At 44.6% G+C, this 13,749-nt stretch overlaps 1 protein-coding gene across 27 annotated transcripts in view; it reads left to right on the forward strand.

Annotated features, from left to right (window-relative positions):
* The window catches only part of OBSCN (obscurin, cytoskeletal calmodulin and titin-interacting RhoGEF), a 1,809,553-nt gene that overhangs the window by 626,922 nt on the left and 1,168,882 nt on the right, over window positions 1-13,749 (forward strand). For all 27 annotated transcript variants that reach the window (XM_085628811.1, XM_085628818.1, XM_085628815.1 and 24 more), the window contains one exon: window positions 1,291-1,563. In XM_085628811.1, the coding sequence (XP_085484937.1) occupies window positions 1,291-1,563 (273 nt within the window). The remainder of the gene's footprint in view (window positions 1-1,290; window positions 1,564-13,749) is intronic.

Below are 13,749 nucleotides of genomic sequence, written 5' to 3' on the forward strand. Positions count from 1 at the left end.
ATGTCAATAACCAAAATGGGCTATTATTTGTACTTGAATGTAAAACGTTAAAATGATTATGCCGCAACCCACTGTGTAAGAGTTACAAGAGCTATGTACCAATTGCTGCGGTGCTTAAGCATGGCGCCACATTGTATAAAATCAATAAAATATGTTAAAAAAAATAGTTTTATCAATTACATCTAATTGCTTAAATCATTCAAATTACATTGACCTTGGCCTCATTGGCCTACATACACTAACAAAACAGTAGACCTGTTGATCATTTAACCTCATCTAATCCTTAAATTTGGTGTTTGCATATTGGATATTTCTGTAATTCAAAAATAGTACCAAAAATTAGGTTGCATCCTTTTTATTACATCTTTATATGGAGCATGCATAATAATATCTTTTCGCATATTTTTCTTAACCTTGGTAGAGTCAAATAACACAGTCATTCAAAAAGCAGCATTTCAGCATAATCTTTGACCTGCCAAATTGATCGAAAATTGGTTCATCAAGATTTAAGAATTCTCTGATGAATTATGGCCTTTAGCAGTTCTCTGAAAATATGACATGATGCATGGCAGTTGGACACATTTTCTCTTAGAAATATGTTGGTCAAATTGACAGAAGATTTATAGCGCTATGAATACATGATTTTTTAGGTAGGGACTTGGTCTTCCATTATCGAAGTATGGGTTTCTGAATGACTACATGAATGATTTAAAATGTATGCAATACTTATCCAGTAATCTGTGGCCTATCAGTGGCCACTGCATAAGTGTTTCCTTGAAAATTTTCTATTGTGCTATGTTCAGGTTTTTACTTATTAATAAATGCACTCATTGATGTCCGGTGACATTACAGCCTTCACCTACTTGATGTTTACAGCATAATTCTATCTAGTAGGCTGATGGAAAATGCTTTTTATATAGAATCATGTAGAAAAAGTCAAATAGATGCAGTATATACGAATGCCTCAGAGGAATATGTAATTTCTTAAAATTGTATTGGTCTTCTTCAAAGTGGCAGAAGGTGTGTTCTGACTTTTTAAGTAGAGAAGAATGCCATTTGAATAGGTGATTGAACTTCAGTTTTCCAAAATGATGCTGGGGCCTTGCTAGAACTGAAGGTGTTTAGTAGCTATAATTTGGAATACATTTCAGTTCTACGACATCTATTGCCTCGTTTTGAATAGGAATCTGGTTAAAATGTAACAGTTTGCAGTGAGTTTTGTTTATTTTCGGAACCTTCCTTGAATGGTTTAATCTAACATCCTCTTCTTTACTTCCCATGGCATAATAGAACCAGATATCACCATCGTTACTGGACTGCAGGACGTGTCAGTGTCTGCCTCAGAAGATGCCATTTTCAGGTGTGAGGTGTCCCACGAGGGAGCCCGTGACATTGAATGGAGTCTCCAAGATATCCCCCTGCAGAGCAATGAAATGAATGAGATCACTGTAGAAAATAGCAAAATGCACATCCTGAGGCTACGGCAGGTCACACAAGATGATTCGGGCTCTGTGGCCTTCAGAGTGGGACCATATACATCTACAGCAGAGCTAACAGTAAAAGGTGATCATCTGACTAATGTTAACATTTGGTGGTTGCTTAGTTGATTATGTATGAAAGCCTTAATTTCACTTCTGCTGTTGGGTGCAAATGCAACGTGTCACACCACATTATTTTCCCGTTTTCCCAGTGAGCATGACATGGGACAAGTGTGATTTCATTACTCACCTCATTGCATGCCAACACATTCTGAGGGGATTCACTCAACAACCCTAGTTTTTTGGCTGCCCGATTTATTTACTGGTGGAGAGGGAACTCCGTTGTAAAGGTGAAGGAGTTCCCTTCCCACCAAGGCATGGATCCACCTGATTAAAAACATGGTCAATCTCCTCCAACGGCCTAACGGACTAAGGGCTGTTGGAGGTTTTGCTGTATGTCCACTCTCCTAATTTAGATATATGGACATATAGCCACTTTTCAATGCTCGTCACCACCGGGTAAAACCTGGCAGTGAGCCCCCCTTGCCACGAGAGGAAATTCCCATGGCAAGGAAGCCATTTTTTTTATTTTCAAAATGAAAATTCCGCTTTGGGATTTTCTTTTTGAAAATAAAATAGGCTTTGTAAGTTTTCCGTTTGGCTCCATCATGTTCAAGGAGCTGTATGGCAAAATTACAATTCATTACCAGATACCGGCATGACAGCTGTTGCTATCCATGCTTAAACTGTCCACTCGGTTATCAGACTTTTCATACCTCAGCTGGCAGCGACTCTGCAGAGCGACAGGATAATTTAAAAGTTTAAAATATACATGGTGTTCATAAATGTGTGGTAAGATTGTAATGTTGCACCAGGTTCATCTTCCGGGCAGTAAATAAATGGACAACACACAAAATATATGAGCCACATTAAACATTGATAAGTGCCTTGCCTCCACTTAAATGTTTTGAGTGTGTAAACTAAAGAAACCAAACAAAATAATTTGAACTCAGAGAAACTAAATTGTGTTAGCAGTTTACTTACAACAGTAAGTATAAGGATCTCAATTTAGACCAGCATCATTAATAATAATTGTGCTTATTTTGGCCTGAACTAAGACAGGGCAAACATCACACTGTCAAGAATTCCTGTCATACAAGGGAAACACGCCCTTATGTAAACAGGAGAGCTGTTTTGACTAAGGAATCCTTGACTTCGATAATTCCACTTGTTAAATCAGGATCCCCATTGGACACCTGCCCCGCGCACATCCTTCGCTACATCTATACAACCTGTCCAGACCCCTTTCTCCACTTCCTTAACACTTCTCTCTCCCAAGGGGTTGTAGCCAGCTCACTGAAAACAGCTGTTATTGTACCCATCTTAAAAAAGCCCGGCGCTGACCCTTCGGTCCTCGCCAATTACCGCCCCATCTCACTCCTACCATTCTCGGCCAAAGTGCTCGAACGTCACGTTACCAGCTCTTTGAGCACCTTTGTGGAGGAGCATGGGGTTCTGGCTTCTCGCCAAGCAGGTTTCCGCCCCGCCCACTCTACGGAGTCCGTAGTACTCTCGGTCTTGGACAACCTCAGGGAGGGAATGGATACCAACCAGGCTCAGGCTTTGGTTCTCCTCGATCTCTCTGCCGCCTTTGACACGGTAGACCACACTATCTTGCTTTCCCGTGTCGGGGCGGCGGGGATCGGGGGTACAGCCCTGGTGTGGCTGTCCTCCTTCCTGAGGGACCGCACCCAGGCTGTCCGACTAGGTGATTTCACTGCAGACTTCCGAAAAGTTCAGTGCGGGGTTCCCCAAGGTTCTTCTCTCTCACCTCTTTTGTTCAATCTCTATATTGCCCCCCTTATTTTTTCATTACAACAAATGGAGGTAAGCGTATATAACTATGCGGATGACCTCCAACTTGTCTTTAACCTATCTTCTTCCTCTGCCTCTATCTTAAATTTCCAGTCTATTATGATTTTTATCCAGGACTGGATGAACCACAATCACTTGAAACTCAACCCAGATAAGACCGAGCTGGTGTTGACAGGTGGTTCCTCCAGTCCCTGGTCTTCACTGTTCTGGCCCCCTTCCCTAGGTTCTCCCCCGGTTCCCTCTGCCTCAGTCAAAACCTTAGGTATCAAACTTAATTCTCAGCTCACTCTTCACTCCCAGGTTAGCTCTGTGGTGTCTTCTTCCTTCCTGTTTCTACGCACCATTCGTAAGGTATCTCGCTTCTTTTCTTTTGATGCCTTAAAACTGATCATCCTGGCAATGGTCATCTCCCGCCTGGATTATGGCAACGCCCTGTATGCAGGTATTCCTGCATACAGCTTAAGGCGTCTGCAACTGATCCAGAACCAGGCGGCACGGTTGGTGTTCAACCTTCCTAAATCCCACCATGTAACGCCCCTACTCAAATCCTTACACTGGCTCCCTGTCCGCGAACGCGTCCAGTTTAAACTTGCTTCCATCATTTTTCAATCTCGACTGGGCGCGGCTCCGGCCTTTATTTCATCTGAAATCGTTCCCTATGTTCCAACCAGGGAACTACGCTCATCCTCGTTATTCCTACTGACAGCCTCTCGTTTCCGGAGGAAGAAGTGGGGAGGATCGAAATTTGCGACCCTTGCCCCAGCTCTATGGAATTCTCTTCCTTTAGAGCTTAGATCCCTTACTATCTATCCCCAATTCCGGAAAAAGCTCAAAGCCCATCTATTCTCCAAAGCTTTTTAATCCTCTCATGTTTTTCCTCTTCTTCTCTTACCTCTGCTGTTTTTTACTCTGGAGATCTGACTGTAACAGCGCCATGAAACCGCTGGTGAAAGTGCGCTCTACAAATACTTTTAAACTCAAACTCAAACTCATAACTCAAGGGAAACACGCCCTTATGTAAACAGGAGAGCTGTTACATAACTCAAGGGAAACACGCCCTTATGTAAACAGGAGAGCTGTTACATAACTCAAGGGAAACACGCCCTTATGTAAACAGGAGAGCTGTTACATAACTCAAGGAAAACACGCCCTATAAAGGGAGGAACCGGGAGGTACAAGGCTGTCGGATATTGTGTTTACACCGACGTACCTGCTTCGTGAAGAGCAGTGTTCCGGAGTGGTGCTCCAGTAAGGCAAGAACGGAGGTAGGTCGAGTCGTTACTCCCTGGGCCGTGTCTTGCCCCATCGTCACCTGTGAAGGACCCGAAAGCTCTACCGGTCAACCATTGAGCTTCGCTTTTTGACTCGGCTGAGTCCAAGCGCAGTGGCGCTTTTGCTGGTTGGAGTCGTAACTCCCAGCCCGACCAGAGACACAGGGACTGCCAGCTGTAACGCACACCAGGAGGTGTTTGCCGCGTTACAGACTCGGAAGTCCACAGGATCGATCGAGCGGCTGCTCTCGGTTCAGTCTTCTTGCTTGTGATTGGGGTATCGGTGACGCATCACCAGGAGGTGACTCCGCGTCCCGGTGCAGTCTGAGGAAGAGGTTGAGCGGCTGCTCCCTTCAGGTAGAGACCCCGGCTGGGTGTTTCCCTGACTCCTCGATTCTCCCCAACACTCTTCGTGCCCCTCACAGCCTACCGATTGGCATTGTCGGCCATTTCATTTCTGCCCTCTGTTGGCATACGCCGGGATCGGCGTATATGCAGAGGACGGTTAGGACCATCCGTGCTGTGGGCTGGTAACGTACTTAGCCTGGAGGATTCCAGTGACTATAACTTTTGTTTGTTCTTTGTATTTTATTTGCCTTCATTAAAAGAACTAACCCTTCACAAGTGGTTGCGTCCTCATTGTCGTGTCTGTTAAACGATCCTGAGACGTTCAGGGCGTTACAAAATATCCGACCTTAATAACACTAACTGTCTCCCGGTCGATAACAGACATGGCAACACTTGATGATGTGCTGGCTGCTTTAGCGGCCATGCAAGTTGAAGTGGCTGCCTCTAGGCAAGAAACAGCCGATGTAAAAGCCAGACTGGATGCTATCCAATTGGACCCGCTCACGCCCAGCACCTCCCTCACGAACCAGACCCCTGCGGTAGTAGTGGAAATGCCGGTAGCCATCCCCTTGGCAACACCAGAGAGGTACAGTGGGGATCCTAACACAGTGCAGGTATTCCTCACACAAGTGGCGCTACATTTATCGTGCAAACTAAAGGCGTTCCCCACGAGTCAGGCTCGTGTGGCTTTCCTTATATCCTATTTGGCTGGAAACGCGGCACAATGGGCCGTACCTCTGGTGAGCAGGGACGACCCCCTCTTATGTGTTCGGGGTGCTTTTCGCGAGGAATTCCTGAAGGTATTCGACAGAAGGGCTGACTCATACACGGCGGACCGTGAAATGCTTGAGTTGAGACAGGGATCCAACGACCTGGTGCAGTATCTCAACGCGTTCCGAAGGCTGGTTGCGGAAACCAAGTGGCCTGTTGCTAAACAGACGGCGCTCTTCCATCAAGGGCTGTGCGATGAGCTCAAGGACGCCGTGGCTCATATTGACCCTCAACCCAAGACATGTGAGGGCCTTATCAACCTGGTATTACGGCTGGAACATAGGCTAAGTGAAAGAAAGGGGGATCATGGGAGAAAAGTAAAATCCCTTCCATCCTATGTGACGGTGGGAAGTCCTGAAACTTCCACCGCATCCAAGGGAGAACCCATGGACATCAGCGCAATACGAGCGAGCCTCACAGACACGGAGAAAGAGTCACGCCGTAAACAAGGATTGTGCCTATATTGTGGCAAAAAAGGCCACTACGTACGTGAATGCCCTGCCAAACCGAAGACGTCACGTTATCGGGCCAACCGGTCGGTAACAGCCGTGGTGGACATACCGGCGGAAAACTAGAGGACTCCAAGACCAGAGAAGGGGCATCTCGGAGTCACTCATCCATCCCTTCACTTTCCAACTCGGTCACTAAGGGACAACGACACCTGTTTCTCACGGTGCACGTGGGAGTGCATGACCAGTGGATACCCGTTGTGGCCATGGTGGATTCAGGGGCCACTGGCATGTTTATGGACCACACTACTGAGAAAATATATATAGGAAACAATTGTTAAAATAAATGTGGCGATGTACCAATAGACCAAAATCCAGAGTCAAGCATAACTATCACACCTGAAAGTTCAATTAACAATTCATTCTTTAATATTTTTGTGAAGTTATATACTTTTTTTTTTTGGCTTTTCTTTTTCCTTATTTATCCAACACAATATTCATGTACGTGACATTATGACATCCTAACATGATATAGCAGATTTATACAGGATTAATTCATGATTTACAATTTATCAGACATTAATTTTTTCTGCTTTCAATTGTGTTGCAAAATATCAAACAAAATTAATACATAATAAACATGGCTATTTTCATATATTCCAGTCTACGCGCGTTTCGGCGATCAGCCTTCCTCAGGCAGCCATGATATTCAAGAATTCCTAAAGCATAATAAAGAAAAAGAATAATCTATGACCAATTGAACATCTACCGCATATTCAAGTGCATTTTATATTAAAAAATGGCCCTATGTCGACCCTATACATATATACATTTATACATTTATATACATTTCGATCTCATCTTCCTATTTACACATTGATGTTTTAGATAATAATCATCTCAGATCAAAAAACCAAGTGTGTCTCAATCAAACATTTTTACAGTTGTAATCCATTCCCATGGCTTATGCTAACGACAAAAGTATTGCACCCATAGCAACTAGTGACCCAGTAAACCTAGTGTGCCTCAATTAAGCATTACTATAGTTTTAGTCTATTCTCTTGGTTTGTGCTAGCGTCAGAAGTGTTGCGTCCATGGCCACTAGTGACCCATTAGAGATGATGAATAATATCATATCAGTCGCTTCATATGCCTAAAAACAACTAGAGACTTCAACATAACTTGTAAACCCAACCAACTGTTAGCTTCGTACTAGGCTGTCAGTGTTACCTGATGAGTATTGAATGTATCTGCTATCAAGGTTCCCTCTACGTAGCAGATGTTCATCGCTATATTTTTGGTGGCGTTTTGAATAACCGCGTACTATATATCCATACGTTTTTGTCGGGGTTGTTCTACTAAGAAATGACCGAAAAAACAGATTGGTATAGTATTTAACACCAGAATGAAACCGAAGGTTACCTATCTGGATAACTCAAAAGCACTTACTTAGAGCAACAAAGTTGTTGTACGCGTCTTATCGTGTTGTTCTGAGTTCAGCTGAGAAAATACAGTTGGAGTGGCTCCCTTCAGAACTTGCAGCGTGTTTACGCGGGTTCTATTCAGGGAAATATAACAAGCGATGTGTTTTAGTGCATTATCGTCTAACCTTGTTGCTATAGTTTAAACCTGTGCACACGCGTTAATCTTCTCTTACCCGGTCAAGTCGGTTGTTTTTATTTTACGCCGCTAGTGTCGTCTTAGAGGTTCAGTCTTCCAGCAACGTATTTGAAGTTTAGCGATCGTGCTCAGCCATACCTAGGAGCATATAATTGATGTTAATCAATGTGCTCCACTTCTGAAAGTTTTAGTTTGTTGCGTTACGCTCAAAAAACGCACAACTAACTCCCCGTAGTAGTCGCGTAGCACTCACCTCGCCTTCAGAGTCCTTTCTCCCCGTTGCCAGCCAATCATTAGGGTAGAAAGGGGACTGGTGATTGTAACGCTGCATATATACTCAGACATGCTCAACCATTGGTCAGTTCATTGTGACAATTGCAATCTGATCGGTTGGCAATCAAACCTCCATTTAGCCAACTAAAGGGCTTGGGAATGGTCTATACAGATAGCAACGGATTTTTAATGCGTTCATGGCGTTATTGTAGTCCATAAAACGCTCAATTTAAACTCTCTAGTTATATGAGTGAATAAACCCATCGTTCGCCGCTATTTATTTGAACCAAAATCGACATCAAAGGTTACAAGATGTTCACTGGCTAAAACAACACTAGTTGTTATATCGTATGGCTTGACTCCATGGTATCTCACTGTTCAATCCTCTCTTATAGGCGTCCAGTGAGAATATCCAAAACACTTCTCTCCTTTTTCGGATCTCAGTGCCTTGTGTTCCGCTCATGTTGATTTTTTCAAGGATCAGCCATCGTATGTCTTTTGTAGTGCATATTTTAAATGCGACAAGAGCAGAATCAGAACAGTTACCGAGGCCAATGTTTGCATATCGCAAAAATAAAAATCTTAAAGATCTAGTAACAAGATCACGAATGCCAAAACAGATATCTACAACTATCCAGACCACAATCGATGGCCTACCGCCTGTTAAAGGAAATTTCAAATGCAGGTCGTGTTTAGCTTGTGAGTCAGCTCTGGAAGTTAGACAATACTCCATAAATGGAGTTAAAATAAACTTACAATGTCTAACCAATTGCAAATCCACCAACATTATTTATGCCATTCTGTGCCCTTGCGAAAAACCATATGTAGGGGAGACATCAAGGTCGATGGCAACTCGCTTGACGGAACACAGGTCAGCGATTAAAAATAAGAAGGTACAAGCGCCATTGGTTCAACACTTTATCGAGCACAGACACACTACAAAAGACATACGATGGCTGATCCTTGAAAAAATCAACATGAGCGGAACACAAGGCACTGAGATCCGAAAAAGGAGAGAAGTGTTTTGGATATTCTCACTGGACGCCTATAAGAGAGGATTGAACAGTGAGATACCATGGAGTCAAGCCATACGATATAACAACTAGTGTTGTTTTAGCCAGTGAACATCTTGTAACCTTTGATGTCGATTTTGGTTCAAATAAATAGCGGCGAACGATGGGTTTATTCACTCATATAACTAGAGAGTTTAAATTGAGCGTTTTATGGACTACAATAACGCCATGAACGCATTAAAAATCCGTTGCTATCTGTATAGACCATTCCCAAGCCCTTTAGTTGGCTAAATGGAGGTTTGATTGCCAACCGATCAGATTGCAATTGTCACAATGAACTGACCAATGGTTGAGCATGTCTGAGTATATATGCAGCGTTACAATCACCAGTCCCCTTTCTACCCTAATGATTGGCTGGCAACGGGGAGAAAGGACTCTGAAGGCGAGGTGAGTGCTACGCGACTACTACGGGGAGTTAGTTGTGCGTTTTTTGAGCGTAACGCAACAAACTAAAACTTTCAGAAGTGGAGCACATTGATTAACATCAATTATATGCTCCTAGGTATGGCTGAGCACGATCGCTAAACTTCAAATACGTTGCTGGAAGACTGAACCTCTAAGACGACACTAGCGGCGTAAAATAAAAACAACCGACTTGACCGGGTAAGAGAAGATTAACGCGTGTGCACAGGTTTAAACTATAGCAACAAGGTTAGACGATAATGCACTAAAACACATCGCTTGTTATATTTCCCTGAATAGAACCCGCGTAAACACGCTGCAAGTTCTGAAGGGAGCCACTCCAACTGTATTTTCTCAGCTGAACTCAGAACAACACGATAAGACGCGTACAACAACTTTGTTGCTCTAAGTAAGTGCTTTTGAGTTATCCAGATAGGTAACCTTCGGTTTCATTCTGGTGTTAAATACTATACCAATCTGTTTTTTCGGTCATTTCTTAGTAGAACAACCCCGACAAAAACGTATGGATATATAGTACGCGGTTATTCAAAACGCCACCAAAAATATAGCGATGAACATCTGCTACGTAGAGGGAACCTTGATAGCAGATACATTCAATACTCATCAGGTAACACTGACAGCCTAGTACGAAGCTAACAGTTGGTTGGGTTTACAAGTTATGTTGAAGTCTCTAGTTGTTTTTAGGCATATGAAGCGACTGATATGATATTATTCATCATCTCTAATGGGTCACTAGTGGCCATGGACGCAACACTTCTGACGCTAGCACAAACCAAGAGAATAGACTAAAACTATAGTAATGCTTAATTGAGGCACACTAGGTTTACTGGGTCACTAGTTGCTATGGGTGCAATACTTTTGTCGTTAGCATAAGCCATGGGAATGGATTACAACTGTAAAAATGTTTGATTGAGACACACTTGGTTTTTTGATCTGAGATGATTATTATCTAAAACATCAATGTGTAAATAGGAAGATGAGATCGAAATGTATATAAATGTATAAATGTATATATGTATAGGGTCGACATAGGGCCATTTTTTAATATAAAATGCACTTGAATATGCGGTAGATGTTCAATTGGTCATAGATTATTCTTTTTCTTTATTATGCTTTAGGAATTCTTGAATATCATGGCTGCCTGAGGAAGGCTGATCGCCGAAACGCGCGTAGACTGGAATATATGAAAATAGCCATGTTTATTATGTATTAATTTTGTTTGATATTTTGCAACACAATTGAAAGCAGAAAAAATTAATGTCTGATAAATTGTAAATCATGAATTAATCCTGTATAAATCTGCTATATCATGTTAGGATGTCATAATGTCACGTACATGAATATTGTGTTGGATAAATAAGGAAAAAGAAAAGCCAAAAAAAAAAAAAAAAAAAGTATATAACTTCACAAAAATATTAAAGAATGAATTGTTAATTGAACTTTCAGGTGTGATAGTTATGCTTGACTCTGGATTTTGGTCTATTGGTACATCGCCACATTTATTTTAACAATTGTTTCCTATATATATTTTCTCAGTAGTATTTACCTTAATACCCTAAGATAGGAAACTAGATTAGGGGTACCCTTGTTATGTTACATAATGTTTATGGACCACAACCAGGCATGCAGGCTAGGGCTAGTGCTTCTTCCCAAAGCAGTACCCGAAGACGTCTATGCGGTAGACGGAAGGCGATTGGTGACGGGGCCCATCGGACAGCACACGGGGGTCCTTCCGATGAGATATGGGAGGAACCATTTGGAACAAATCGATTTTAACATCATCCGAGCGCCCCAATATGGCGTCATATTGGGATTGCCGTGGCTACAGAAACACAACCCCTTTGTGGATTGGCCAACACATCGCATCGAAATGACGTCACCGTATTGCATCCTGCATTGTGGAATAAGAACGGAATCCCTTGACGCAGATGAGAGCGGGAGTCAGACGGTGGCTACAGCGGCAGAAAAAGATGTGGCTCTCCCCCAGGCTTATCACAGTTTTGAGGATGTATTTGATGAGGTGAAGGCGGAAGTGCTACCACCACATGGACAGTTTGACTGCCAGATCGACCTGGTGCCAGGGGCCAGCGTTCCCAGCGGCAGGCTGTATGCCCTGACGGAGCCTGAAAACGTGCATCTCCGGGGGTACCTGGATAAACTCCTCAAGCTAGGATTCATCCGCCCGTCCAAGTCTCCGGCCGCCTCGCCACTCTTCTTCATCCCGAAGGCTAATGGGGAGCTGAGAGCCTGTGTGGACTTTAGGGCATTGAATGCGATAACCATAAAAAATCGGTACCCCTTGCCTCTCATCAGTGTACTTCTGGAACAGGTCAAGAAAGCTCGTATCTACACCAAGTTGGATTTGAAAGGGGCATACCATCTGGTGCGCATGACGGACGGAGACGAGTGGAAGACCGCCTTTAAGACCAGGTTCGGCCTTTTTGAGTACCTCGTCATGCCGTTCGGTCTGTGCAACGCCCCGGCAGCCTTTCAGTACTTTTTGAATGAGGTATTCAGAGAGGAGTTGGATATCTACGTGGTCGTATATATCGACGACATCCTCATCTATTCGTCCAGTGTGGAGGAGCACGTACACCACGTCAAAGCTGTGCTCCAAAAGCTGAGGGAAAACATGCTGTTTTGTAAACTCAGCAAGTGTGACTTCAACGTCACATCCGTGGAATTCCTCGGAGTGATGCTGAGTCCAGAGGGACAGGAGATGGCAGAACGAAAGATCAAGGCGGTGAAAGAATGGCCGGTGCCCCAAAGTGTGAAGGACGTCCAAAGTTTCATTGGCTTCGCCAACTTTTACAGGCGGTTTATAGATGGATTTTCAGGATTGGTGGCCCCAATCACACAGCTACTGAGGACGTCCAAGGAGTTTGTCTGGTCCCCTGAAGCGAACACAGCCTTTGAGGCCCTGAAAAGCGCCTTTGGTAAGGCGCCGGTGTTGGCTCACCCCGATCCGGATCTCCCCTACGTGGTGGAAGCGGACGCATCGGATGTGGCGCTGGGGGCTATCTTGTCCCAACGCAACCACGACACAGGGGTGCTTCATCCCGTTGCGTACATGTCCCGCAAACTCAACGACGCCGAACGCAACTACCATATTGCGGAGAAGGAGCTTCTCGCAATCAAGGACGCATTCACCGAATGGAGGCATTGGTTGATGGGGGCAAGACATGTGGTATCGGTGTACACGGACCATCCGAACCTACAGTTCATGACGGCCACAAGACACCTTTCTCCCAGGCAGCTGCGGTGGATGATCTTCTTTGCGGGGTTCAACTTCCGCATCACATATCGGCCGGGGACGGAAAACCGGAAGGCGGACGCCCTGTCCCGTCAATCTGCAGTTAAGGAACCATTGCCTGCAACCGAGCGTTCCATCATTTCCCCGAGGATGGTATTGGGGGTTATCCAACCGGATACTTTCCTGAGGGGAATAAAGAGAGGGATCAGGTCATTCGCATGGCGGAGGTGGCTCCTCAGTCACAGAGAATGGCAGCTGAAGGACGGGATACCCCTGAAGGGCAGGTGCCTATTGATACCCACGCCTAGGCTAAGGAAACAAGCATTCATCTGGTGCCATGACTCTCCATGCGCAGGTCATTTGGGCTTTGAAAAAACGGTGGCTAGCATGGGACGGCATTTCTGGTGGCCAACCATGAGAGTGGATGTCAGGAGGTGGGGACAGGAGTGTCCTACGTGTGCTACCATGAAGGCCGACCATGGCCGAACCCAAGGGCTCTTACATCCACTTCCGACCCCGGATAGACCATGGGATAGCATATCACTGGACTTCGTGGTGGGCCTACCGGTAGACCAGGGGATGACGGCAATACTGGTGGTGGTGGATTACTTGACGAAAATGGGGCACTTCATCCCCTGCAAGAGAGTCCCTACGGCCGGGGAATTGGCGTCACTACTCCTAAAGAATGTGGCACGACTGCATGGATTACCTGGGGTGATCGTGTCGGACCGGGGGTCGCAGTTTACTGCGCAATTCTGGAAGACTTGGTGCACTGCGCTGCATGTTAAGACCGCCCTGTCCACCAGCTACCACCCTCAAACGGACGGCCAAACCGAGCGCCTGAACCAAACGCTCAAACAGTATCTGCGATGTTTTGTGGACCAGGGCAGGGAAGAATGGGTCGACTTGCTATGG

Source organism: Triturus cristatus, chromosome 10, assembly GCF_964204655.1.
Source record: "Triturus cristatus chromosome 10, aTriCri1.1, whole genome shotgun sequence".
In the NCBI taxonomy this organism is placed as follows: Eukaryota; Metazoa; Chordata; class Amphibia; order Caudata; family Salamandridae; genus Triturus; species Triturus cristatus.